The sequence below is a fragment of the Dama dama genome, chromosome 3, assembly GCF_033118175.1.
Source record: "Dama dama isolate Ldn47 chromosome 3, ASM3311817v1, whole genome shotgun sequence".
NCBI lineage: Eukaryota > Metazoa > Chordata > Mammalia > Artiodactyla > Cervidae > Dama > Dama dama.
Window position 1 is genome coordinate 43,806,719 of NC_083683.1, and position 27,509 is coordinate 43,834,227.

At 48.7% G+C, this 27,509-nt stretch overlaps 1 protein-coding gene across 3 annotated transcripts; it reads left to right on the plus strand.

The window, feature by feature from the left end:
- Positions 1 to 14,870: 14,870 nt before the first annotated feature.
- On the plus strand, positions 14,871 to 20,779 carry KRT5 (keratin 5). Of its 3 annotated transcripts, XM_061122670.1 has the most exons (10): positions 14,871 to 15,207; positions 15,247 to 15,428; positions 15,998 to 16,212; positions 16,973 to 17,033; positions 17,144 to 17,239; positions 17,841 to 18,005; positions 18,359 to 18,484; positions 18,714 to 18,934; positions 19,707 to 19,741; positions 20,215 to 20,779. In XM_061122670.1, exons 1-10 carry the CDS (start codon positions 14,871 to 14,873, stop codon positions 20,508 to 20,510), a joined length of 1,734 nt encoding a protein of 577 aa, XP_060978653.1. In that variant the 3' UTR covers positions 20,511 to 20,779. The 3 variants fall into 3 exon arrangements, with proteins under 3 accessions (XP_060978653.1, XP_060978644.1, XP_060978635.1); XM_061122661.1 differs by having other exon boundaries at positions 14,871 to 15,428; positions 17,841 to 18,011; positions 18,365 to 18,484; XM_061122652.1 differs by having other exon boundaries at positions 14,871 to 15,428.
- The last annotated feature ends 6,730 nt before the right edge of the window (positions 20,780 to 27,509 follow it).

Here is a 27,509-nt window from a genome sequence, read left to right on the forward strand (position 1 = left end):
GTTTTGTATCTACTGTCACAGTAGGGAGATCCCAGAAACTTCCCTTCGTATCTTAACCGATAGCCCAGAGACCCTGAAGGATCAAGCCAAACACAGTTAACAAGTTCCACCATCTGGTGATTTCTTGAGAGCTCCAGGCAGCCTCCCCAGGCACCCAGGTAGCACCAGTCACTGAGCCAAAGACTAGGTTTCCAAAATGTCTCCAGGCTGGTAATCTAGGAGCTGGCAGAGATCACTTTGCTCCTGCAAAGATATCCAGGCTTTGGTCTGCAACAACTGGCAGGCCAGGCTCAGATGGAGTATTCTTGGACTCCTCAGAGTCCCAGGTCAGAATGAGGCTGCAGACAGCACTCCAGCTCCTGTCTGTAGTCCACCCCTTTCCCTTCCTACCCTTGGCTCTGTCCTCACTGCAAGGACCCCATGTAAATCCCAGCCTACACTCCCAAGCTCCAGTTGGAGCTGCAAGCAACCTGGAGAAGTGCCCACCAGCAAGGCAGTCCATGCTCTGAGGATGGTGCTGGGAGGAGGCCCACATAGGCTGGGGTTACGGGGCAGGGAATTCCCAGGTCTTGGTTACTTAAGCTGATCTAGAAGGGGAGTGTGACTTCAGATGAACTTGTCCCTGTGGGCTTGCAGACTCCTTGCTCTGTGGGGAGAGAGTGGCTGGAAGGGGCCAGAGCAGGGCCCACTAAAGTGAGGTCCAGAGGAGGAGCCCTTCGTGTCCAAGTGTAAGGTGCTGGACATAGGACTCACATTTGTGACACCAACTGGAGCAGAACTAGACACCTGGGCCAAGCTCTGGATGTCGAAGGCCGGGAGCAGAACAGGGGGTGATGCTGAGCCCATCAAGGAGATGGGGAATATTGAGGTAGGAATATTGAAGGTAGGAATAATGATAAGAGCTCCTGGAGGAGGAGGTGGCAACCCACTCCAGTATTCTTGCCTGGAGAATCCCATGGACAGAGGAGCCTGGGGGGCTACGGTCCATAGGGTTGCAAAGAGTTGGATATGACTGAGGCTACGTAGCACATAGCATGCAACAATAAGAGCTATAGTCTATTGAGGGCTTCTTGTGTGCCAGACGATGGGCTAGGTTCTTCTAAGGACATTTCCTTATTCCGTCCTCAAAGCAGCACCATTATCACCCCCATTGTACATAAATAAAGAAACATAGGGCTGGAGAGATGGCTTTTGGTCACCAGCCGGAAGCAACCCCCACACTCTCGTACCTGATGAGGTACAGAGTGCTCGCGTGGGGACAGGAAATTCACTGTCCCCATCTTGTGTCTGCTGCAGGGCCTGGGTCTGTCTTCAGGAGCCAGGCCTGAGACCGTGGCACTGGAGAGGCATTTCAGAGCAGTGGGGGACCCCATATGGGACCAATGATCCGGGGCGGGGAGGGCAAAAGGTGAGGTGGCAGCCAGCCCTGTGGACTGGGCAGGGCCGCCAGACACAGTCAAGGCCAGGCAAGGCTCGTAATGCCCATGTGATCAGGGCCGCCCTGAGGGCTGGCCAGCGTGGTCATGGTTGTGAGCCTGGTGCCCTGGGGAGGTGGCAGATGCCTTGAGATGAGTAGCTTTTTAGGAATTTCTTCCAAGGCCAGGCAGAGTGCTTCTCAGAATCTCTAGATAGGTGCTATCTGTCTCAGGTGGGGATGGGCTTTGGAGCCTCAGCTACCTCCATCTTCTCTGAAAAACACCTGGGCTGAACTGCCCACAGCCCGTTGTTTTGACTGCCTGGTCAGAAGCTGCCACTTGCTACACTCACCCTCTAAGGACTGTAATTTGGCTTTCTAAGTGCTCATTTGTGGTTTTCAGACACTCAGTGGTGTAATTACAGATGGACTCTCTACCTCATTGACTCTGGGTCAGATGTACCTGTTGGCCCATGTTCACAGCTGGATGTTCCGAGAAGGTAAAGCAACCCGGTTATGGCTCTGGCCCTGTCTCTCCTAACTGCTCCCCAGGGAGCTCCTCATCTGGTGAGAGTTGGGCCTCAAGAGTAGAGAGCAAGGCCTGGCTATATGGCTGAAGAATGGATACAGGGAGCCAGGAAACAGGGGGCGGGGGTCTCTTCCTGTTCCAAAGCAGAGAGGGCTGGCAGCTAGCCCTGCTGGCACACAGAGTCATTTCAGGCCCTTTTGTGGTTCTGGTGCTGTTTTTTTTTTTTTTCCCCATTTATTTTTATTAGTTGGAGGCTAATTACTTTACAATATTGTAGTGGTTTTTGTCATACATTGACATGAATCAGCCATGGATTTACATGTATTCCCCATCCCGATCCCCCCTCCCTGTTTTAATGTGTATTTAAAAAGGTGTCACTCATTAGTCAACAAAGTTGCCTTATAATATAAATACATTAAGCAAGCTAATTTAAAAAAATATTAAAGAATATAACAGTACAAGCAGTTTGGAAACATGGGCAAAATCCTGAGGGTGGCACTTAAATGACTATAGCTTAAGAAATTCTTAAGAAATTGTATCCATACTGTCCTCAGGCACTCAGTTGTGTGTGACCCCATGAACTGTGGCTCACCAGACTCCTCTGTCCATGGAATTTCCCAGGCAAGAATACTGGAGTGGGTTACCATTTCCTTTATTAGAGAGGAGCAAAGAGGCACAGGCAGAAAGGCCAGAAGTCTCAGCCCAGGGCTGGCCTGGCCAAAGGCGCCGAGGCCAGCTCCTGAGGCAGTGAGAAGTGCAGTCTTGCACAGGCTGCCGCAGTGCAGATAGCTTGGGAGGTAACTCGCACTTCCTGCGAGTTGGTGTCCTCTGAGTCACAGAAAGGGTGACTGAGAAATGACCTCCAATATAAAAATATTTCGCCAAAGGGAGAGAAGAATTGATCTTCTTCAGTGTAGCTCCATAGAGCAGAACAGGATGTTGGAGGGAGACTGATTTCAGCTCACAGTGAGGAAGAACTCTCTTCTAGTGAGACCTGTCAGAAATAGGCTGGTGGGTCTGAGGAGAGGACATTGCCCTCCCTGACCTCCAGTGGGGCTGGGGAAGGGTGCCCTCTCTGGTCCCTCCCAGCAAGTTCAAGACGACTCTCCAGCAAGGGAGGTGGAAGATCACCAAGGTTCTCAGAAGCAGGCTGAAGACCTGGTGGGCAGGGTGGCTCCTTGGCCATCCTTTCCCGGTGCCCAAGGAGAGATGCTTGGCAGGCCGATTTAAGGCGAATTCTGGTGGCTGGGAGTAGATGAAGGAGAACAGGGAGATAGAAACTCTGCAACCTGATAGAAGATGCTCTCTGCCTCAGCCCTCAGGAGATTTAAAAAAAAACAAAGCTTTTAATTTTGTATTGGAGTATAGCTGGTTAACCACACTGGGGCAGTTTCAGGTGAATAGCAAGGGGACTCAGCCATGCATGTACCGGTATTCATTTTCCCCCAAATCCCCCTCCCAAGCCCTCAGGAGATTTTTGGATGCAGATCTTGCATCAGACTCATCAGGATTCCTGTTCATGGAAAACAACCGCAGCCTGGATCTGAGTGTGTCAACTTGAAGCACGTGGCCAACCTGCTGCCAGCCCGAGGCCCTGCTGGAATTGGATATCAGAGTGAGGCAAGTAATTGATGGTGCTGGAGGCCTTTGGAGGTGCCTGCCTAGCTGACTCATCAGGTGGGGCCCAATGGTACCATGAACCCGATGTATGGGAGTTAGGATATGCATACTGTGTCGGCTTTTTCAGGGAGCAAACCCAAGACAACACCTACTCTCCTGTCCACTGCCCTCAGGGCTGCCCCCATCCACAGAGAAACCGTGGCCCAGGACACAGGCCATGGGAAAACTCACCAGGGTGCAGGTCAAGGGGAGGGCATGATTCCAGAGCAGCCCAGAGCTATGTTAGCTTGCACTCCCAGCTGAGGTCATTATGAGATAGACCTATTGATCATGCCCAGGTTCTCCTCCAGGACTAGACCTCTGTCCCAATTCTAACACGAAGGTGCTCTCTGTTCTCGCCAACCAGGATGGCTACGGGGCTTTGGGCAGATGGAAAGAGCCCATGCTATTTGAGGAAAGCCCTCTGGGGACTGTCCGGGGAAAGGATGAGACTCAAGGAGCTGGTGACTGCCTCCTTCTCAAACTGCTGAGCCCTGGGAAATGTCAGCATCTGTCCACCAGGTCAGCATCCTCAGGGAGGCAGTGATCAAGCTCATCTACTAGGGAAGACACATTTCTTACCAGCTGTCAGAGCCTCTTCCCTAAGAACCATCATCTTGCCTTTCTTGACCTCACCAGCGTGAAGACCTGGAGCTGGCAGGTGATATAGGGAGATCCCAAAGTGGACAAAGGGAACAATGGGCCAAGTTAACAGAGCTGCTGAGGAACCAATCCTCTCAAAATGACAGGAAGACAGCCTGGCAAGAAGGGGTGATCTTCACCAAGCAGGCTGTGCCCACCCTGAGAGGCCAGGCCCCAGGGTGGAGCAGGCATGGCTTGATGGCTCGCTCTCATCAAATAGGAAGCCAAGACTGGGCCTGTTCCAGCCCTGGTTTTCTCTGCCCTCAGCCAGTGGGCGAACTTCTGCCCCAGTCAGTCCGCACCAGGCATGGTCCCTGCTGAGCCCTGGGCAATGGGAGGAGAAGAGGTTGGGGGAAGATCAGTCTGGAGGAGGGTGGACTTAGGGACCTAATCCCTACTAAACTCCAAGCTGAGAGCAGTGGATGAAAGGTGTACAGACCCTGGGGCAGAAAAACAGGCATCCGCAGAGGACTGTCTACAGGTGGGGAAAGTAGCCTAGTCCAATGCCGGGTGGTATTAACACAACTAATGGGATGGATAAGTAAATGAGGTGACCAGTGAGCCTGGGCAGTGGGCAGATTTTGGAGGGGAGCTGTGAGGAGCAGAATTCAGGAAGAGGAAGGGGCAGGCAGGGCTGGGTGGAGGAGGCAGGGAAGATGTCTTAAAGTTGTGGGAGGGTAGCCGAAGAATTGATGCTTTTGAACTGTGGTGTTGGAGAAGACTCTTGAGAGTCCCTTGGACTGCAAGGAGATCCAACCAGTCCATCCTAAAGGAGATCAGTCCTGGGTGTTCATTGGAAGGACTGATGCTAAAGCTGAAACTCCAGTACTTTGGCCACCTCATGTGAAGAGTTGACTCATTGGAAAAGACCCTGAAGCTGGGAGGGATTGGGGGCAGGAGGAGAAGGGGATGACGGAGGATGAGATGGCTGGATGGCATCACCGACTCGATGGACATAAGTTTGAGTAAGCTCCAGGAGTTGGTGATGGACAGGTAGGCCTGGCGTGCTGCGAATCATGGGGTCGCAAAGAGTTGGACATGACTGAGTGACTGAACTGAACTGAACTGAACCTGGATGTGGAGGATATGGGGTAGATTCCCTTGGTCAAAACAGAATTTGGATAGCAATGGAATATCTGTTTCCTGTTGCAACTGTAACAAATCGCCAAAACCACAGATTTTTTATTTCATGGTTCTAGAGATCAGGGTCTGAAATGAGTATTACTAGGCCAAAATCTGAGTTAAATTCACCCATTCCAGTTCATTTTAGTTCACTGATTCCTAAAATGTCAGTGTTCACTCTTGCCATCTCCTGTTTGACCACCTCCAATTTACCTTGATTCATGGACCTAACATTCTAGGTTCCTACACAATATTGTTTTTATAGCATCAGACTTTACTTTCACCACCAGACACATCCACAACTGGGAGTTGTTTTTGCTTTGGCTCAGCCTCTTCATTCCTCCTAGAGCTATTCTCCACTCTTCTCCAGTAGCATATTGGGCCCCTACTGACCTGGGGAGTTCATCTTTCAGTGTCATATCTTTTTGCTTTTTCATACTGTTCATGAGGTTCTCAAAGCAAGAATGCTGAAGCGGTTTGCCATTCCCCTCTCCAGTGGACCACGTTTTGTCAGAACTCTCCACTATGACCTGTCTATCTTGGGCTAAAATCAGGATATTGGCAGAGCTGCCTGTCTCCTGGAGGTTTGAGAAGAGACTCTGTTTCTTTTTCGCAAAGGCAGCCATAGTCCTTGGCTCATGGCCCCCACTCCCTTCTTCAGAGTTGGCAACAGTAGTCAAGTTCTCGCTTGACATCACTCTGACCTCTTCCCTCTCCTGCCTCCTTCCTCCACATTTAAGGGCCTTTGGGATTACATTGGACCAACCTAGATAACTTAGGATAGTTGTTGTCATTGTTTAATTGCTAAATTGTGTACGACTCTTTGTCACCCCATGAAATCCAGAATGCCAGGTTTCCCTGTCCTTCTTTGTCTTCTGCAGTTTGCTCAAACTCATGTCCATTGAGTCAGTGATGCCATCCAACCATCTCATCCTCCGTCACCCCCTTCTCCTCCTGCCCTCAATTTTTCCAGCATAAAGTCTTTTCCAATGAGTCAGCTCTTCACATCAAGTGGCCAAATATTGGAGCTGCAGCTTCACCATCAGTCCTCCCAGTGAATATTCAGGGTTGATTTCCTTTAGGATTGACTGGTTGGATCTTCTTGCTCTCCAAGGGACTCTCAAGAGTCTTCTCTGGCACCACAGCTCGAAAGCATCTATTCTTTGGCACCAATTTTAAGGTCAGCTGATCAACAACCTTAATTCCTTCTGCACCTTAATTTACCTTTTCCATGTAGATCACCATATTCACAGGTTCTGGGGATTAGGGCATGGACAGCTTTGGGCACCTTTGTTCTGCCCACTGTAGATGGTAGGAGGGATGATGAAGAAAGGGGACCCAGAGGAAAGTGGAGGTGAGTTTAAGGCCAAGAAGCTACTTTATATTCTTAAGCAAAAGAAGGCCATGCTTCAGTGAGGGACTGGGGCTAACCTCTGTTCAAAGGGTTATCCTGAGATCATTTTCCAGACTTAGAACAATGGAGTCACGTTCTGGCTGATGGCTTGCAGACCATAATGTGTTATTGTTCTCTGCTGATGGCAGTATGCCAACCTGAAGGAGGCTATGGCTGGCGCCAGAGTGAGGGGGCCCAGCCCTCGGGGATGCCCAGGTCAGCTGGCGGCTGGAGGCTTCCCAAGAGGCTGGATAGGTCATGACATTCCGGCTGTGAGGCATGGAGAGCTGCTGAGTGTCTCCTCTGCTCTGAATGGTGAGGTTGCTCCTTCTGGGCAGGGCTGAAAGGTGAGGGGGCCAACAGGTAGGACAAGTCTTTAGGGCAGTCTCAGGAACTGGCTGGGACTCTTGGGCTGCTGAGGAGGGAAGCAGAGCATAGTGGAGGCAGGGATAGGGTCATCGTGAAAGAAGCTTTTGTTCATTCCTTGGCACATACCATGCCTGGGGAGGTGATGGATCAGTGGAGAACACGGAGGCCTATAGGTCCAGACAGTTGAGAAGTTCCATCTTGTTGGGGCATAGTGGTGTTGATGGCTCTAATGGTTCCTCCAGAATTTTCTCATGGGTAGGGCTTGAAGTTTAGAAACTATGATCTAGTTAGAGAGAGGCAATGGTATGGCAGACCTGTCTCAGAGCTGGTTTGCCTGGGAGCACATGGTTTTTTATTTAGGTGGTATGGTTTTTTCTGGGGAGCCCTGTCTGGGAGTCTTGGCTATGGAGCTTCAGGGCTGGGAGAGATGAGAAAGATGAGAAAGGAAAGGAAAAGATGAAGGTTGAATCAAGACACCAGTACACACATGAGGTTGTCAGACATGTCTGGGCCCTCTGGAAGAGACTCCACTAGAGGCCTGTGAGCCTTTGTCTAGTGTCTGGTGCTAGGGAAGTAGGCAGAGGAGCAGCAGTAGGCGAGAAGTGTGGCAGTAGGCCAAGCTTCATGCCTAGGACCATTGTATAGCGTGATCCCAACTCACTGGAACCTTGTCCCAGGGTCCCAGCTGCTTTACCCCAGGTTCTGACAGCCCAGAGAGGGGAAGGGTCTCCCTAAGGATTCACTCCCCTATCATCCCTATCACCACTCAAGGCTAGAGCTTCTCCCTTGGGGTTGCTGGAAGATGCTGAGAAAACTGACTGCCAAGTCATCTAGCAACCTTCTAAGGCCCTCTGTGTTTGCTGTCCTCACAGGCTGGCTGGGGACCAGAGTCTCAGCTAAAGGCCTCCTCTTCAGGGTCAAGTCAGGGTCATGGGCCAACAACCTGAGTATCCACAGTGGTGAGGACACACACTTGTTTAGGTTCCTATCTAGGCTCTGTCACTTACCATTGACTTAACTCCTGTGAGCCTCAGTTTCCTTATCTGAAAAATAGGGATAATGAATAATAATCCCATCTCCTGGGGTGAATGAGGATTATGTAAATTGATATCTCCAGAACCATGCTAGGCACACTGTCAGTGCTCTGTAAGTGTGGCTGTTGTTACTGTCTTTTATCATGCCACAGAGTACATCCTGGGCACTGATCCAACCTATATATTGAGCTGCTTTAGGATCATGGAGTTTCAGAGAGACACCCCCTCCAGCAATCATCAGATATGTCTCTCCCATTTGGAAGAGACTGTCTGAGAAAGCATCTGGGTCTTTGCCTCATGTTTTGTGGGAAGTCAGGACATAGAGAGAGAGACAGATCCAGCACTCATCATAGCTACCCCTCTTAGCATGAAAGAAGGGGAGTGGGTAGCTCAGAAGTGAGGGTATGGATGGATGCCCCTGGGTGGGGAACAGAGTTGAGAACGAACAGCCATGGGTAACTAGGGGTGGGTGAATGGAGTGGGGAGCCCTTGAATATGTTTCAGAGGATACAATTTTTCTAGAGCCAGCGGAGAGCACGGTGGGGCTCTGAACACTGGCACACAGGAGTGACGTGTGAATTCTCACTCAGCAGAAGGAGGGGGTGGGGAGAGGGACAGGAGAGAAAGGGCGTCCCATCAACCATTCCTCCTCTTCTCATCTGTGGTCAGAACCACAGCCTGTGGGACCTGGCAGCCTGGCACAGGCAAGGGTCCTGGGGAAGGGCTCCTGTGCTGACTTCGGCTGAGGCTGGTCTCGCCCTGGAAAGGCGGGTCAATGTCAGAAGCTGTCAGGGCTCTGGATGAGACTGAGGTGGAAAGCAGTAAAACTGCATCACCCATAAGCAGTCATTGGTCGGCACCCCCTGATACACACACACCTCCTTCCACACGGGCCAGGGAAAGTGCCTCTGAAGGGGGTCAAGACATGCAGCTTTGAGTGCGCTGTGCGTGGGCTCTTTCTGGGGTGCTGGTGAGGCTGTGCTGGCTTGAGCACATCCTGGCTTGGCCCTGGTTCTGACCGTAGTAGGATGATGGGTTCTAGATTAGGATCTCCCTGCTCTGCACTCAGCTTTCTTGTCTAGGAATGGATCACTGGTAGAAAGCTGGGCAGGGGGGATTGGGGTAGGAATCAGAGACAGAAGACGCCCACAGGCAAGTCTGGCCAAGGCTTTCCTGTGATGGCTTGTGGGAATTGAGTTTTCCTGAAGCCAAGTCAGGCAGGATTCCCTAACCCTGCCTTGGCATGGACACTCCTGTCACCAGGCAAGTGGTATGGGTTAACCATCCTGGGCCTGGAAGGACTCAGGCTTGTCCTTAGAGCCTGTGTGTCCTTCATGGGCCTGTAGTGTTCATGGCTGTACACCCTTCTGTAGGCTAGCACACGGCATCCCCATGACTGCTCTAAACACATGTGCTGGATGAAGAAACGATCAAATGACTGGTGCACGTGTTCCTGCGTTCTTTTCTCAAGTATCTTGACACGGTGTCTTTCTTGGCAAAACTAACCCGTTTTCACAAGCCCTGGACAGTGCCTGTTGGTCCGTGGACAGTGAGCAAGGCCAGCAATTTGTGTGCATAGGGGATGTGAAGGAGCTGAGGATGCGTGCAGAGGGTGCAACTGGGCTGGGAAGGCGTCCATTTGCCCCCGGGACTGTCCAATCTCCAGGTGTGTTTCTGAAACCAGCCCTGGGAGGAATGACATCTCCATCCTCTGCACTGTTGTCTCTTTTTCTTCCCCCAAGTCATATCATCACCATCTGTACTCATGCCCCAGTGATGGGAGCTCAACACCTTGGAGATGGAAACAAAGACTCGGTCCCTGCACCTGGGCCTCTGTCCTTAGGATGAGGAAGCCATCCACCAAGCAACTCTCATCGCCACCTCCATCTTTCCATCCCTGGGTGACAAGCTGCTAGTATGCTGGGGGTAGAAAGAAGCAGGGGGAAAAAGCCATGGGGAGGTTAAGGGTGTGAAAAAATTTCCCAGCATGCCTCTGACCCCATAAGGATAGAAGCCTGGTGTGAATGAATCATGTCCCCGTCTCTCCATTGTAGAGAAAGTCTGCAGACTCCCAGAGGATCGGGTACACCCACACCCACGTATAAGGAACAAAGCAAAGGCCAAAAAAATGGTAAAAGCCCTTCTTTGCAATTTTAGATTCACTGATGCAGAGTTTGAAGGACAGTGTCTGATGTACAGTAATTTTTATGACTGTTTATTAAAAGAAAAATAAAACCTCCCTCCATGAGAAAGCAAAATCCAGAGGTTTTTCCTGCTTATCCCTTTTTTAGTCCCTCTGACTAATTAAAGTATTTGTTGATTTCCAGCCCATAGTTTCAATCAACCAAGGGGGATTTTCAAAGGCTTTGGTATGCCATTGGCAAAACACCCTTCCAATGAAGGAAGAACATTCCACAGACCTGCAGGGACCTGTCGGAGGGAGGCTGAGAGCTCTGTTGTGTGGCTCTCACCCCACAAGAGCCAATCTCTCACTCAGTCTGAAAGGTGGGGGCTGAGGCTGCTCCCCACAACCCCCTGCATGCGGGCCCCACCCTTCCTGCCAATCCCAGCCAGTTTCAAATTACAATTCTTCCTCCAGTGAGAGAAGACCCTTTTTCTGCTGCTTCTCCCAGCAGCAGTGAGTGAAGCCGAGGTGAGAGGTTGGGCTTCCTGTCCCGGGTTCCAGCAATTCAAAGGCTGGATTAAGGCCAAGGCCCAGCACAGGGTGGGGCCGTGGGCTTTTGCACCCAGGCTGGGACCCACAATTTGTGTTCACGCCCAAAGGCCCCCTTGTCACCATGATCCAAATAATGGCAACAGGGTACCCCTCTACAGCTGCTTCAAAGCCAAGAGAGACTGGTTCCTTTTCTAGTAGATTTTTGCATTTCTACCTGGGCCTCTTCTCAGATGTGGGCTCTGGAGAGTCCTAGAGAGGCAGGGTGGCACTTGAAGCATCACAAGGCAGCCGCCACCAGCGGTGGTCACGTGGGGAGGGATGGAGGATCCTCCTCATCCCACTGTCCACAGAGGGGCACCTCCTCTCTGCCCCTGCAGTTCTGAAAATCCTGAATCTGAGATCAAAGCTGGGACCCAGAGTTCCCACCGACTTTGGGTGGAGGCAGGAGAATTCTTCCCTCAGTTCCTCCCTGAGGCTAGGGCTTTGTAGGGAGTTGCGAAGGCTGGCTCTGGGCTCCATCCGCCCTTCCCCATCTTGCTGGATCTGGCTCCGAGCACTCTCGGATGAGGCTGCCAACTGTCATCCAATGAATAGATGACTCATGCCTCAACCATTGTTCCCTACTCTTTGTGCTGAATATGCATGGGATAGAAGGTTCTCAAAAATGGGGACACTGCCTCTTTCTTTCTCTCCTGGAGGGGGACGTGGGGGCTGGGGCTGAGGGCGGGAGGCAGGGGATGAAGGGAAGTCCAAGGAATGAAGAATCATGAACTCTGTCCTCAGAGGATGCCCAGGCTAAAGGAGATAAGAGATCTACTCTCTGGACAGGAAACCAGGGACAGAAGTGTGTGGACAGGACCCTGAGACTCAGGATGGGGCTAGGGAGGGCCTTCCACAATGACCTAGGGAAGGGAGATGACCTTACATCTGTCAATTCAATTCAGAACTGTTTGCTGGGCAGTACTGGTGTACCCAGTTGGGCTGAGTGTGTGGCGATGCCAAGGCGAGCCAGACATGCTCCTTAAACTGGGGGAGTCTATTGTCTGGGGAGACCTGCAGGCCATATGCAAAACCATTTCCCATTAAATTCATCCATCGCATGGTCTTCTATGAAAGGCACCCAAAGAGTGGTGGGGGCCCCATGGAGGTAGCCCTGGGCTGGGATCATGGGATTTGCCTAGTCCTTGTTCCATTGTCACCTGGACCAGTCCTACTCCCTGCCTGGTGTGTGAGATGTGTCCCTGTGGATGAAATGCTGCACATATTCTCTGTTCTCAGACCTCGTGAGGATGGACAGGGCAGTCACCCCCGTCCCCCTCTGACATGGAGACCAGCAGGGCCAGCCACTGCAGTTCCCTCAGTCTTGCACTCGTCTCTTGCTGGCAAATGATGCCTGGAGAAGCTAATTACCATGTCCTGCCAAGCCTTGCTAACTCTCTCTGTAGGTGCCTGCAGAGAGGCTCAGGGAGCTCTGTGTAATCTCCCTCTTCCTGCCAGGCTGAAATTCCAGCCTGGGGTGGGACTCTCCTGCACTGCAGTGATGCTGGTCCCTGGTTCCCCAGGGGAGCATCTCCACTCTGGCATTGTGGGGGCGGAGGGGAAGGGGTGGTGCGGGGGCGGCCTTGTCTGCTCGGGGGAGAATTCCCACAGAGAGAGGTGCTTTTTCCCCAGCGAGGCACCCAAACACGCCCGACCACATTGATTTGCCACCCACACCCCTTTGGTCCCTGGCATCTGAATCTGAACTTGGCACACTCCAGCCCTTCTCAGACTGGCCAGAATGCATTCCTGTTCCCCCAAGTTCTTCTCCTTCCTGGACGAGGAGGAATGGAGAGAAAAGAATGTCCCAGTGTCTTAGGAGGGTGGGGCTTCCTCAAGGGCAGCGGAGACTAGACTCAAGTCATGTGGGTGGGGGGTGGGGGGCAGGGAGTAGGAGGGACCATGCCCTGGTGGTGACTTCCAGGGGAGAGAGAGGACTCATGCTAGGAGTTCCCAGATAGCCGCTGCTGTTCTGTCGGGGAATGAGGGTCTACCCCTATGTCTCAGGGACCCCAAGATACTCATGTTTGTTCCGTGAGAGGCAAGTGAGAAATTGGCAAGCTCTGTAAAAGTCACCTTTGAGTGCCTAAGGAATTCTCTAAGGAGGGAGGCAACAAAACCTCATTCATTGCCCAAGACTTATAAGGCCAACTCTGGCCATTGATCTGTCTGTCTGTCGTCTGGATATACCTGGCCACTGCTGTTTTCTCATCACAGCCTCAGGTGAACAATCGCCTCTTGGCTGATCCCCAGTGGCTCCGAGTCATTTTCTCACAGCCGTGGCTGCCTTGTGGCTGCCTGCAGGCCCTGACTAGAGGTTCCTAAGCCATGACAGGGTCCTTATTCCTTTACTCATGAGAACAGAGCCGCTCAGTCCCGCGGCTTCAAACCCATCCCTACCCTACCCCTGCCTCCAGCCTTAGCCTAGGGATCACCCCTACCCCAACAACTCTTAATGACCCAAGCATTGCCTGAGATTCCTATTTCTGTTCTGACAAGGCAGATACAAGGCCCCACTCAGATCTGCAGCCAAAAAGAGTGGGTGTAATTTAAGACAGAAATTTGTAAAAACCCAACCTTTTCCTCCATCTAATACCATAGCCCACCTGGACAAGCTTTGCAGAGAGGACTAACTGGGAGCTGGGCTGAGGGTGCTCCCCAAAACAACTGGCAGATAGTCAGGCCAGCTGCCTGGTTACCCAAACCTGTCCCTTCTAGTCTCTCTGGCAGGATGATCCATCGATTTAGAACTCCTTTTCCATCTCCCTGGCCCTGAAGGAGGGTTCAGGCTGGAGCTGAGAGAAAGCCCAGCAATTCCCGCTGCTTGGAACGGGGTGGTTCGCCGTTATAACAGGCTGGCCGACTCTCGACATGTTCCTGACGAGATTAGGAACTTCTGCAGGTATGTGTTTGTGGCAGCTTTCAGCCTGTATCAACAGATACGATGACTCATTTCTTCCCTAGTGGAATCACCAAGGGCTTGCTGGAACACACCTGGGGGGCCAGGGAGCGGGCAGAGCAGCTCCCCCTGAAGAGAGACGTGACTGCCAGGAGGAGTCACAGGATTCTGGGGGAGGGATTGATGGCAGGGGTCCTGGGTTTGCTAAGCCCCCTCTGGGGCCTGCCTGGGCCAAAGGGCAAGGAAAAAGTTCAATGCTGCAGAAAAGGCTGAATTAGCAGGCGTTGTGGTGAGATGGGTCTGTCCCTGCAGAGAGCAAAGTGGGATAGACCGGGGGCTGAGTGTGTCCCACAGTCTCTGTTTCTGGAACTTGGTTCTTAGGGAGACTTTCTGGCCCAAACCTTGCAGGAGAATCTGCCCAGCGGACTCTGGTGTGACTGTGCCTCCTCTAAGAAATGGAGTTTTGCAGGAAATGATGGAAGTCTATTTTCCCCTCTGGCACCGAGTTCAGGCCACAGCTGGCTTTCCAAGAGCTGAAGTCCCTGAAGCAAGCTCTCCCTAGAGGAGTAAGCAGAGCAGACCACTGCCAGTGGGGGACTTGCTCTGCATCCCGTTCGTGGACAGTATGCAATGTGCTGTGATGTTTGATGACATCCCTGGTCCTGGAAGTCTCCTTCAGGACCTTGGCCACATGCCCCCTTGCTTCCCAGCACCCTTCTTTGGGCTACTCACAGCCCTAGGCCCCGGCCGTAAAGAAAGATTAGCTGGCAGCATGGCCTATTTGCTGCCAAGACATCAGGGCTCCGAGGCAAGTTTATCCCTAGCTGAGCAGAGCCTGCCAGGAAGACAGCGTTTGCACCCCACACAGCTCCGCAGGTGTGCCGGTGAGCTCACAGCTGCCCCCCAGGCATGCCCAGCCCACTTAATCATTCACAGCTCTCCCGCCCAACCCAGGTCTAGAGGATAAAAGCAGGGCTTGCGGCTCCCAGGTAACAGAGCCGCCTTCTGCGTCCTGTCCCGCTCTGCTCCTTCTCTCCAGCACCTCCTGACCGCTAGTTCCCGCTACTCTTAACTCCACTAGGAACCAGCCATCATGTCTCGCCAGTCAACCGTGTCCTTCCGGAGCGGGGGCAGCCGCAGCTTCAGCACTGCCTCTGCCATCACCCCGTCTGTCTCCCGCACCAGTTTCACCTCCGTGTCCCGGTCTGGGGGTGGCGGCGGTGGCGGCTTTGGCAGGGTCAGCCTCGGGGGTGCTTACGGTGCCGGTGGCTTTGGCAGCCGGAGCCTCTACAACCTGGGGGGCTCCAAGAGGATTTCCATCAGTGCCAGCGGAGGTGGCTTCAGGAACCGATTTGGTGCTGGTGCTGGAGGCGGCTATGGCTTTGGAGGTGGAGCCGGGAGCGGATTTGGTTTTGGCGGTGGAGCTGGCGGTGGTGGCTTTGGGCTCGGTGGTGGAGCTGGCTTTGGAGGTGGCTTCGGTGGTCCTGGCTTCCCTGTGTGTCCCCCTGGAGGCATCCAAGAGGTGACCGTCAACCAGAGTCTCCTGACTCCCCTCAACCTGCAAATCGATCCCACTATCCAGCGGGTGAGGACTGAGGAGCGGGAGCAGATCAAGACCCTCAACAACAAGTTTGCCTCCTTCATCGACAAGGTGAGAACTGATTCTTGGTGGAAAACCACCATGAGTATGGGATATGTGCTAAAGGAAGTGGGAAGAGGGGAGATTTCCCTACCTTGTACCAATATCTTCCCATGTTTTTCTCTTTGTTTCTGTGTCCTGGATTTGTGGCCCAGTTTCTTAATTAGACTGGCAACTTGGAAGAGAGGGTCTTAATTCATCCCCTTCAGAGCTGACTCCCTGAAGGCTCTTTGCTGGCTGTTGGGAAGAGAGATGCATTCTGTGCTCCATGTAACGGGGCTGATTGCATAAAAAGGTGGATGAGTTCACTGGACAGTAGCCTGAGTGTCTTTACAGCTCCCCCTGCCCTGGGCCACTCTTTGCCCAGCCACAGCCCTGAATTTGTGCCCTGAATAAGTGTCCTGTCTGTCCTAGAAGAGTGAGTTTAGATGCTTCACTCTGGATCTGTCCTCTTCAGCCCAGGTCCAAGTACTGCCATACGAAGATTTAGGGGGACAGCATGAGAAGGGAGGAAAACTGGAAAGTTGATCATTGAAACATGAAATTCAGATGTCTCCATCTTCAAACTCTGCCCCCTCCAGGTGCGGTTCCTGGAGCAGCAGAACAAGGTCCTGGACACCAAGTGGACCCTGCTGCAGGAACAGGGCACCAAGACCGTGAGGCAGAACCTGGAGCCTTTGTTTGAGCAGTACATCAACAACCTCAGGAGGCAGCTGGATAGTATCCTTGGGGAGAGAGGCCGCCTGGACTCGGAGCTCAGGAACATGCAGGACTTGGTGGAGGACTTCAAGAACAAGTGAGCTGGGGTAGAATGGAGACAGGGCGAGTCTTTGCACCAGATATACTTTATAACCAGACCACTGCTTATGCCTTTCCCAAGGACTGAAAGCAGATACACTTCATGGACATCTAAAGTGCTGGGAAAAAAATCAGGTCCATGTTTAGAAAGTTCTAGCTGCAAGCTCAGTCCCTCTGCAAGATACTTAGCCTCCAGCCAGAGTAACAAGCTCAGGGCCCTTGGCATGACCTGGTGAAAAAAGCAGTCATGTAATCCTTGCTTTGGGGGACCTTCCTCCCCAATACACTCAAAGTACACAACATGGACTTTTTGATGGATTCCCCTCAAAGCAGGAACTAATGATATAACCTAGATTGGTCTAAGGACTAAACAATTTCTTTAGTCCTTATGAACCAGCAGCTGGGCTGCTAGTTTTTTGTTTTTCAAAGGCCGTGAAAGCTGAAAAACAAAGCACTAGAGATATGGACTAGATGTGGAATTTGAATGAAGCCGTATAGTTTTTCTACAGGAATGTTCCTAAAGTGACTGAATCACAGCATTAATAGAATAGATATCTGCTAGGCAATTACAGAGAAAGCAGCGTCCTAATGGGTAGGGAGCTTGCCCAAATATTCTTGTTCCCGGTGTCCCTCCCTCTCTGTCCATATGATGTGAGAGGCCTCTTCCAGTGGGAAAGTAGGCTCACAGTTGACCATGTGCAGTATAGGCCCTAGGCCTCATCCTCTGATAAGCACTTCCCATTCCTTTTAACCACCAGGTATGAAGATGAAATCAACAAGCGTACCACTGCCGAGAATGAGTTTGTGATGCTGAAGAAGGTATGTGGGTAGCAGAGAAACTGTCGCCTGTGGTTATGCTCATTTAAGGTGTTGTTCATTTAAGTCAGGGTGGAAATGGGGTGCGGTGGCAACCATCCATGTTTGTCTAGGATGTGGACGCTGCCTACATGAACAAAGTGGAACTAGAGGCCAAGGTCGATGCACTGATGGACGAGATCAACTTCATGAAGATGTTCTTTGACGCGGTAAGAAATGTCCCCCATTCAGGAGCCAGAGAGATGGTCACTGGGACATCACCAGGGATTAGGGTCTCTAGGATTAAGTGACTTTCAGTGGTTCCTATGGCATGGGCACATATTTGTTTTTTCTACTCTTTCAGTACTATTCACACTTTATTACTTAATAAAGCTAATTCTCTCTCTTTAAGTCAAATTTAAAGCAAAAGACCTCTACAATAATCAGTCTGCAGAGTGAGATTTAGAGTGAGTTATTAGAAGCCCAGGTATACTTTTCCTGGCCATCTCCCCTTTCTGGAATACCATCCTGTCTTTGCTAACTCCCAGCATGGCAAACCACACCATCAGGTTCTTTTCAGATCAGTTTTGACCCAAGAGTCAAGTCTGAGAGGTTACATGGTAGAGGTTTCTTGATGTTCAGAGTTATTAAATTTAAAATGTAGATTTAGTAGTGATTTAAATTATTTATTAACTGACCTGAGTTTTTCATTAATAGGTAGGAGGTTATTATTTTTTTTCTCAAGTTGACATAGGACAATGAATAGAAGATTTGAATGGAATGATGTTAAATAAAATGGACTCACATGATTGACTTCAAATCTCCCTGCAGGAGCTGTCCCAGATGCAGACACATGTCTCAGACACATCTGTGGTCCTGTCCATGGACAACAACCGCAGCCTGGACTTGGACAGCATCATTGCTGAGGTCAAGGCCCAGTACGAGGACATTGCCAACCGCAGCCGCACAGAAGCTGAGTCCTGGTACCAGACCAAGGTGGGTGCTGTGGCCAAGTGTCCTGAATGAGGGAAGGACACATGTCGAGGATTTCAGGCCTTGACCAAAGGCTAAGGATGGGGCTCCTGAGACCTGCTGAGGCCTATTGGGAGGAGTTATGAGACATGCATACATCTGCCACATAAATTCTGCTGCCTTAAAGAGACTCTCACTGACTTTCACACCAGTGTCTACAGAAAAGCAAAGGGGCTAAAGAGGAAACTATCTAAGACCAGCTCCAGGCTCCCAAAAACTATGCCACTTACCATCTTGTGGTAGCTCCTACCGGTGAATTTGGGGAAGTGTTTCCATCTTCATGTAATGGACTCTTTCTTCTTTTCCATTGTCATCAGTATGAGGAGCTGCAGCAGACTGCAGGTCGCCATGGCGATGATCTCCGTAACACCAAGCATGAGATCTCTGAGATGAACAGGATGATCCAGAGGCTGAGATCCGAGATCGACAACGTTAAGAAACAGGTAGGGAAAGAAGACAGGGAAGGAGCTTGAGTTCTTAAAGGGGAACCGACTTTGTTTTGCTTTCTAAACATACACACACAGAGCTGGAGGAGGTACCAGCACTTCAGTGTTCCACCATCCACAATGACCAGGGCAAATGTGCGGGCTTCTCGCTGCAATCTCAGAAAGAGACACCTTAGGCCCAGGTGAGCCTCTGCAGTGTCCCCACCCTTCCTTCCTTCCCCTCTAGTGTGCCAACCTGCAGAACGCCATCGCTGACGCTGAGCAGCGTGGGGAGCTGGCCCTCAAGGATGCCAGGAGCAAGCTGGCAGAGCTCGAGGATGCCCTACAGAAGGCCAAGCAGGACATGGCACGTCTGTTGAGGGAGTACCAGGAGCTGATGAACACCAAGCTGGCCCTGGACGTGGAGATCGCCACCTACAGGAAGCTGCTGGAGGGCGAGGAGTGCAGGTGGGTGACATGGCTGACATCGCGAATCCAGAGTGGCCTCACTGTTTTGTTTGATAAAGTAGAGCTTCTACTCCACTATTGGGTGTCAAAACACACACACAGGTGGCCACTACCTTGTACCTGATGATTATCCATCATGAATTCAATGATCGAAACCAGCCCAATCTGACATGTGGACATACAGCTGACCTACACAATGTGACCTCACCTCACTTTTCTGACCAACCACCAGTATTCTTCGATGCTGCCTCTCCTTCAAACAACTAAGCAACCCCACACATGTCTTTCTCATTCTTCAAGTGCTTCTTCCTTCAGGAAGCCTTTCATGATTACTCCAGTTGAGTTAAACTCATCTGCCTTTGGATTCTCAAACTGCATTTTCTTCAGTCTTCTGATACTGCCCATTGCCTACTTCCTCCTTGACGTATCTCTGCCCAAGCCAAGTCTTCTCACAGGATGTAGCTCCTATAAGGCAACAACTGCTTCATACATATCCACAGTTCACACAGTCTCTTCCTCACATTTTCCATGTAATGGGTAGAGGAGAGTGTGAATTATAATCTTCCTTTGATAACCTGTTCCTAGGTTGAGACCTATTCCTTTGGGAAGTCTCTCCAGAGAGCTATCTCTTTCTCTAATTTAAGCAGTTTTTCAGGCATGCAGTCTCCTAGCTCAGAGAACAAGCTCTAAACATGACTACGGGAGTTATCCACATAGACTACTGCTGTCTTTTGGGGGGATTTTAACTGTTATTTCAATTTTTCCCTTTCAGACTGAGTGGAGAAGGAGTTGGACCAGTCAACATCTGTAAGTAACTTTGAACAGACATTAACAATGATGACAATACAGGGTATTTGGTGCGACTCAGAGTCCCGCTGTTTCTAGCTACCAGACACACCCATCTCCCAAATGGTTGTTTAATATACTTGGTGAGAAGCAGGTGGTGCAGGGGCAAAAACACAGGTTGAGACAGGAAGCGACAGGGCTCATGTCTTATCTCCTAAAGGGTGGGCCCTGTATCTTACCCATCTTGGACTCTGTCCCCCAGCCTTGCCCTGATCCCCATTCCCTTGGGCGACTTAGCGCCGTCCCTTGCCTACGGTGTTCACCAGCTTTCTATTAGGGAGCGTCACTAAATGACTTAGTTCTTCTGGGCTTCATCTGCAGCTGTCTAAAAGGGGCCATGTACATTGCTCACAGCAGCAGGATCAAAGAAATTAGATGTATATTACCAATCTGCCAGACTGGCCTCACCAAGTTTTTCCCTCCTTTCTCTGCAGCTGTCGTCACAAACACCGTTTCCTCAGGCTACGGTGGTGGCAGTGGCTTTGGCGGCGGCCTGGGCGGTGGCCTCGGCGGAGGCCTGGGCGGTGGTCTTGGCGGAGGCGGCAGCAGTGGCAGCTTCTACTCCAGCAGCAGCGGGGGTGTTGGCCTAGGCGGTGGCCTCAGTGTCGGGGGCTCTGGCTTCAGTGCAAGCAGTGGCCGGAGCTTGGGCTTTGGCAGTGGTGGGGGCAGCAGCTCCAGCGTCAAATTTGTCTCCACCACCTCCTCTTCTCGGAAGAGCTTCAAGAGCTAAGAGCCTGCAGCAAGTCACTGCCTCCCAAGCCCAGCAGCCGGCCGTGGCATCCATCTCTTCTAGGTGGTGTCTCAAGCCAAGTTTTCTCCTTTTCTGGAGTCTAGTCAACGAAGCCTATCGCAGACCCACATTCTTTGGTTCCTGGAAGGCCCAACCCCCAGTCTCTAGCCTGCTGTGTCCCGATTCTATGCTCTGCTCCCAAACAGCCTTTGAGTCTCTATAGCCTGGTCCTCGGTGACAGAAGAATCCAATGTTTTCCAGTATCTAAACCATCAAAACGGTGTCCTCATCCTAATCCCATCTGGTCTGACTATCTCCAGAATGTGTTCAATAAAATGCTTTCATAATATAAGCTGTTGGGAAGAACTGTTTTTTCAAGATCCACACCCAACCTAGAGATTCACTGAGGGTCCATCCAGATGTGATCGGTTCCTTTGATTCACAGGGGGACAGAATGGCCTTGAAAGGAAAGTAACTATTGTGGGTGGTCCAGAGACTCCAGGAGGCACAAGAAGGGGATGCTAAAGCCTCTAGGATGAAGGACTCTCTGGAGGGCATGAAGAGGAAGCTTCCTTGACTTGTAGCTTGTATAGATTGTAGAGCTGTTTATTGGAGGGAGTCCCATTCAAGGTGGGCTGATTTTGCAAATTGGCTTAAGTCAAATTTGTAAATAAGGAATTTGTTGCCTTGAAGCTTGCAAAAGGTATATAGATACCTTTTATAGATGTTGGTCCTGTTCTAATAATGTGGGTGCTTACAGGGTCAGTAGCTTATAGTTCCTTAATAGTGTCAGGGATGCAGGGGCCCTCAGATTAGCAAATAATTTCAGGAATTTAATGGAGGTGGGAAGAATTTGCACTATGTGCAGGATCATGGCCCATCCTCTTTTCATGAGCTTGTCTTTGCTGATCCTAAGTGAGGGTGTTTAATGAATCTCTTTGAACAGGAATTCATCAGTGCAATGTCATGCCTGTGCTTCTGGTAGGCATTTAAGATCTTGCCTGCAAAGACTGTGTGTGATGGCAGGGTTGCTGAGGTACCCCACCAGTATGTGGGGGGAGATGGATTGTGCCCCTTCAGAGATGAAAGCACTGTGACAAAGAGGCTGTTGCAATGGACACTGAACAGAACATTTATCAGCCAAATACGCAAGAGTGAAATATTTACCACTTGCTGATTGAACAGAGCCAACAATTTCAGAAATATTGGGTAGCGACCTTAACGTGTATGACAATGGCATTAGGATTTTGGTAACGCACTGTGAGACATCTTTATTCTTTCCAAGTTTAAAAATAGGCCAAACTGAGTTGTTGAATGGAGGAACAGTGGGCATTATCACCCCTTCTCTAAATATATTCCCTATAATGGGTTTCACTTTTTGAAGGCCCTGTTTTCATTTACACTGGAGCATATTAACTATACCCAAAGTCCATGGAGTGCTATTGTGACAAGCCAGTTTTTACGTGTGAGGACTTAATTTAATTTTAGTGTGTTGCTCATTGGATCAGAGTGTCCATGACTACTGTGAGATATATTGGGGGCGGGGAGCAATGAGTGGGTAAGATCATGTGAAATTGAGGCAAGTCAGTAGTTCTGATAATTAAGGTGAGGTGTACTTGTTTGCTCTCTCTTTGGTGTTCAATGACTTCTTCAAGATTACCGGGGAACTTTGTTTAAATTTAGTGAGATTCAGTATAATTTGAGTTCCAGTATGTATTAAGGCCATGAATATTGGCCAACTGTTGTATTTCTGCAGACATTAAAGTCAATTTAGAACCTATGTGGTAGTGGTGCAGAGCCAGTACACATCCCTTTTGATCTTTTTGATGTATAAACTCTTTTTGTAAATTTTGATTTCCAATTGAATCAAATTGTGTGTGTGTGTGTGTGTGTGTGTGTGTATTTTTGTTTGTTTCCTCCCCCTGTTTTCAGGTTTATTTCTTTCCTTGCTTCCTCACTCTGATTCTCTTCCTTCCTTCTTTCCTTCCTCCCTCTCTCCTTCCCTGTCCTCCCACTTCCTTCTTCCCTCCCTTGCCATGCCCCCTCTCTTTTCTAGGGTTACTAGATTTACTTATGAGAGGAATTCTTGCTACCCTGCTCATATCTATAAATGTATAAGGCCTCAAATCAGTATCATCAGGGTTTGAGACTTTCCCCACAGTTGGTTTAACCCCTTACTTGTGCCACCCGGGTGCCCAATGTATTTTCCTTGGGAAAATACAATTTTGTATGTGGGGAAATACAAATGCAAGAAGAGGATTTTCTTGGTAACGGAGGCATAGGCAGCAGCAGCAGCAGCAAAGCATTTTGTAGGGTTCTCGTATTTACCTTTAAGAGTGTGGTCTCAGTATGCTACAGTGTAATTGCTCTTCCACCCAATGAGTGATCACCTGATAGGATCATATATTGCGTAGTCTTTCTCCTGAGTGCTTCATAGAATGCGGGCCAACGCCTGCTTAAGACACTCAAAAGTCTTCATAGGACAAGAGTCATTCCCTTGAGCTTGGCGTCAGTCATTGTTTATAAAGGAATCAAGAAACACAATTCAATATGAGACATACAGATAGGTCTGGGCTTAGACACATGACACTTTAAGGAGGGCTCCAAGTCGCATAATCATCTCCAAATGACAGTGACTGAAGCTTCTGATATAAGTCAGCTAAGTCTATAACAGAGGCCGTGATAGAGTTCAGTAAATGTAGCACAAAGCAGTACATCTCAAGTGCAAGCTTGACAGAAGGTGGCAACACAGCTCAAAGAGCCCACTAGCCAGAATGCTGCAGCTCAAAGTGCATATTGGCATGCTGCAAGCCAAAACAAGAAAGATCCCACTGATAGCAGTCATCATCTAGACATCTTGCTCACAACACCAATTATTGTGAACACCCTCACTCAAAATGTAGTTCCACTGTTGAGACTGATGACTTCACACACACACACACACACACACACACACACACACACACACACACACACACAGATGGTATGAAAATGACATTACTCACGTAACAGGGCTTTCTGGAAAGAGCAGGGCAGGCCTCCCAAGCGGGTTCACTATTGTTTAAAAGGGACCAGAGTGGGTTTTTTACAGTGATTAGGGATGGGGCCAGGCCAAGGAACCCTGCACATACTTCAAAATTTCCACTAGTTATAAAGGAGGGATCACCGGGGCTTTCTTACCAGTTTTCTCAGGTGTAGGCAGAAGGGGAAGGGAGATGGGTGGGGCTTAGAAGCTGTCAACATTCATCAGAGTAGAAAGAATTAAATTGTACAATTCTTGTTTATATCAAAAATATAAATAAATCAGAAATGAATAGCAGATAACTGGCTATACCCTCAATACAAAATAAAAAATTTAAAGGGTGAAAAAAAATTAAAATCTTCTGTTCTGCAAAAGATATTGTCAAGAGAATGAGAATTCAAGCCACAAACTAGGAGAAAATATCTGCAAAATACATATCCTTTAAAAAGACTGTTATCTGAAATATAAAGAGCTCTTCAAACTCAGCAATAAGAAAACTAATAACCCAATTAGAAAATAGGCTAAAGATCTTAGCAGATACTTCACCAAAGAAAAAAACAGATGGCAAATAAGCATATGAAAAAAATGCTCACATCCTATTTCATTAGGGAAATTCAAGTTAAAGTAATGAGACACTACTTCACACCACTAGAATAGTAAAAATCCAAAACCCTGAGAATACCAAATGCTGTCCAGAATGTAGAATGAGAGCTCTCACTCACTGTTGGCCAGAATGCAAAATGACACAGCCACATTGGAGTCAATTTGGGCATTTCTTAAAAAACATAGTCTTACCGTGCACCCCAGCAATTGCACAAATTAGTACTTATCCAAGTACTGAAATTTTGTTCACACGAAAACCAGTATGTGATGTTTATAGCAGTATAGATTCATCGACTGTAAAAAATGTACCAATCTGATGTGGGATGTTGATAGTGGGGATGGCTATGCATGTGAAGGGACAGGGACTATATGGGAACTCTGTACTTTAAGCTCAATTTTGCTGTGAACTTAAAACAGCTCTAAAAACTGAAGTGTATTTTAAAAATGATTCAATCATTTTAGAAAACATAGACATTTACTTGTGTGTATGTGTGTGTGTGTGAGAGAGAGAGAGAGAGAAAAATGGAATTTACTATGGTTCTGCTTATGTACACATACCATGTGCCTGGCTGGACTGGTTGTACATTTACTTGTTGATGCAACTATATTCCTAGGCATTTATTTAAGCAAAATGAAAATGTATGTCAAAACAAAGACTCACGAGTATACTTACAACTGTTTTATGGAAGGTAACTTCAAACTGGAAATATTTTAGGAAGCCATCAGTCAAAATGGGTAAAGAAACTGGTTTGTTCATACAATGGTACTTTACTCAGTAATAAAAAAGGATGAACTACCAATATTCACAGTCATCTGGATGAATCTCAAAAACATTTTGCCAACTGAAAAATCTAGACACACAAATATATACATATATATTTATAAATATGTAAGTATAGGCTGCATGATTCCATTTATATAAACTTCTAAAACAAACAAATTAATTCAAGGTGTAAACATCACTACAGTGATTGTTTAGGGGCAGTGGGCTTAAAGAGAAAGGGCACAAAAGAATTTTCTGGAGAAATGGAGATGTTGATCAAGATATCAATATCTTGATATTGTGTGGATACTGAACTGTGCAAATTTGTCAAAATTGATTGAATGCTACACTTGAGTTCTGTGCTTTTCACTGTATATAAATTATACCTCAAGAAACAAAAACAATTTAAGACAAATAATATTTCATGTTTCAAGTTTCTAAAGGGGAAATGGGAAAGAAAAATGTAAATTGGAAATGGAATCTAGATTAGCCAAAACAACAGTTTCTGCTACAGAGTCCAAACTTTTCTAGCCATCTTAAGCGCTCTTCTGGGCCTATCAGGAAAATCCAAGGTATTTTCTGGGAGTGGCTGAGGGAAGATCAGAGGAAAAACGGAAGGAAGTTAAATATATCAGATCCCCCTGAGGCCTCCTGTGAAATGTTAATTGGCAGACTTGTGTATCAATGATCTGTCACTAATTCCAACCCCAGGCTTAAAATGAGATTATAAAGGATTAACAAATGGAAGTAGCCACTGAATGCCAAGAAATCTCAGAAGAGATGGAGGCATGTTTGCTTTCTAGGACATTCAGATGATTTTGAGATGAATTTCTTTTGGAGGGGGGTGAAGAATTACTCCAGATCATCCTGAATTGGTAGGAGGAATTATCCAGTACATTCATAATTAATCAATATTTTCCCTTTACTAAAATAAAGGGAGTTTAATCAGAAGACATAGGCATAGGCATAAGGCATAAGGCATCAGGCATAAGGCAGCATGTCATCAGATCATATTATTTGAGTCAGATACTTGGTGTGAATTATTAAAATGTTGGAGTATTTTCACCCAACTATACTTTTCTTTTAATAACACAGTGTAGTGAGGTGGCTGCTGCAGAAGTGAGGAGGTGAAAACCAGAAGCTCAAAGAGGAGGCAGAAATAAGAAGGGAGACAGGGATGCAAGGGAGGCAGGGGCGAGAGAAAGAAACAAGTCCACTGGTGAGTTCTTGGACACTTTCTTGGTCCCCCTTGGAGCCCTGGCTTGACTGCCTTTAACCCCTGTTCTTACTGAGACCTGAAGACACATGATGAAGGAGCATCTGGCTCCTTGTCCTCTCTCCATGCTCTTTTTTGCTGCTTATCCTACCCATGCTCCACACTAGCTCTGGAGTTCAGCCTGTTCTCTCCCCATCCTTACAGCTTCTCGAAAACACTTCTCACCTCTAGCATCACTATTGCCTCAGAGCATCAAAATGCCTCACTCACAATATATCCATTGCTCCTCCTCCAACTAGTTTCCCCACATTGATTAGGAAAGCCAGGGGTTGTCTCTTCATCCAAATATGCCCTTCAGTCCCAGCCCAATGATGTACTTATCCCTGACTTACACTGCAAGTGCAAATACCTGCCCAATACCAGTATAGGGTATTGTATAAGGTGAGTTGAAAAGAAATGGACACTTTCAAAAATGTATAACTCAGTAACTAGGTTTTATAAGAACATGTACTAAAATCAGTTGAAGGGAATAATCAGTTTTGTTTTTTTTTTTTCTATAACTGTAAAAACACTCAATTTGTGTCCCTCAGGGCACATGACATGCCCCAATTCTATAAGCTAATATTGCATCCCAATTCATTCCAGACCCTTTGCTGCATATTACTTTTGGTTGTTGAAATGGCAGCCACAATGCTTCCTTTCATCTCCCCCAGGCTATGAGGAAGAGATCGGAAAAATACAAGGTTCTTGACTTATCCCACTAGAAGGCACGTGAAGTGACATCGCGGGATTTGGGACCTCAGTTCCAGAAGTCAATACTTTGAACTGAGCATCCCACTGAGCATGGTGGAGGTGTTTTTCCATCATCTCTGGACCCTGGGATCAGCCTATGGTTGAGCCCCATCCTGCTGGAAGAAGGAGTTGACAGAAATGATCTGCAGCCGTGGATAAAGCCACGCAGATATCATATCCAGATATGTGACCTTTTCACTGTGTTCCCTGCCAAATATGGGTGGTCTGTGGGTGTGAAAATTGAGAAGGGGGACGTTCTACCATACATGTTCATAAACAGCCTGGTTACTAAGTAATGTAATTTTGAAAGTTTCAGTATTTTCTGAATCACTCTGTGTATCATAGAAGGCTGCACTTTCCACTCCAACTTTGGTGCTGAGACAGGCTGGGACCTGGGACCCTTTGTTTGCACCTGGACAAACAGCTTCCATGGCAACAAAACACAAAGAAACTAAAAGAGATTAAAAATAACTGTGCACAAGGGCAGTTGAGGCAAATTATGAACAACTAGATACAAAAAGACCAAAAACACACCCCAGCTGCCACTTCTGAAAACCTAGAGCAAAAGCAGAGTGCCGTGCTCTCTGCACACAACATCACCAG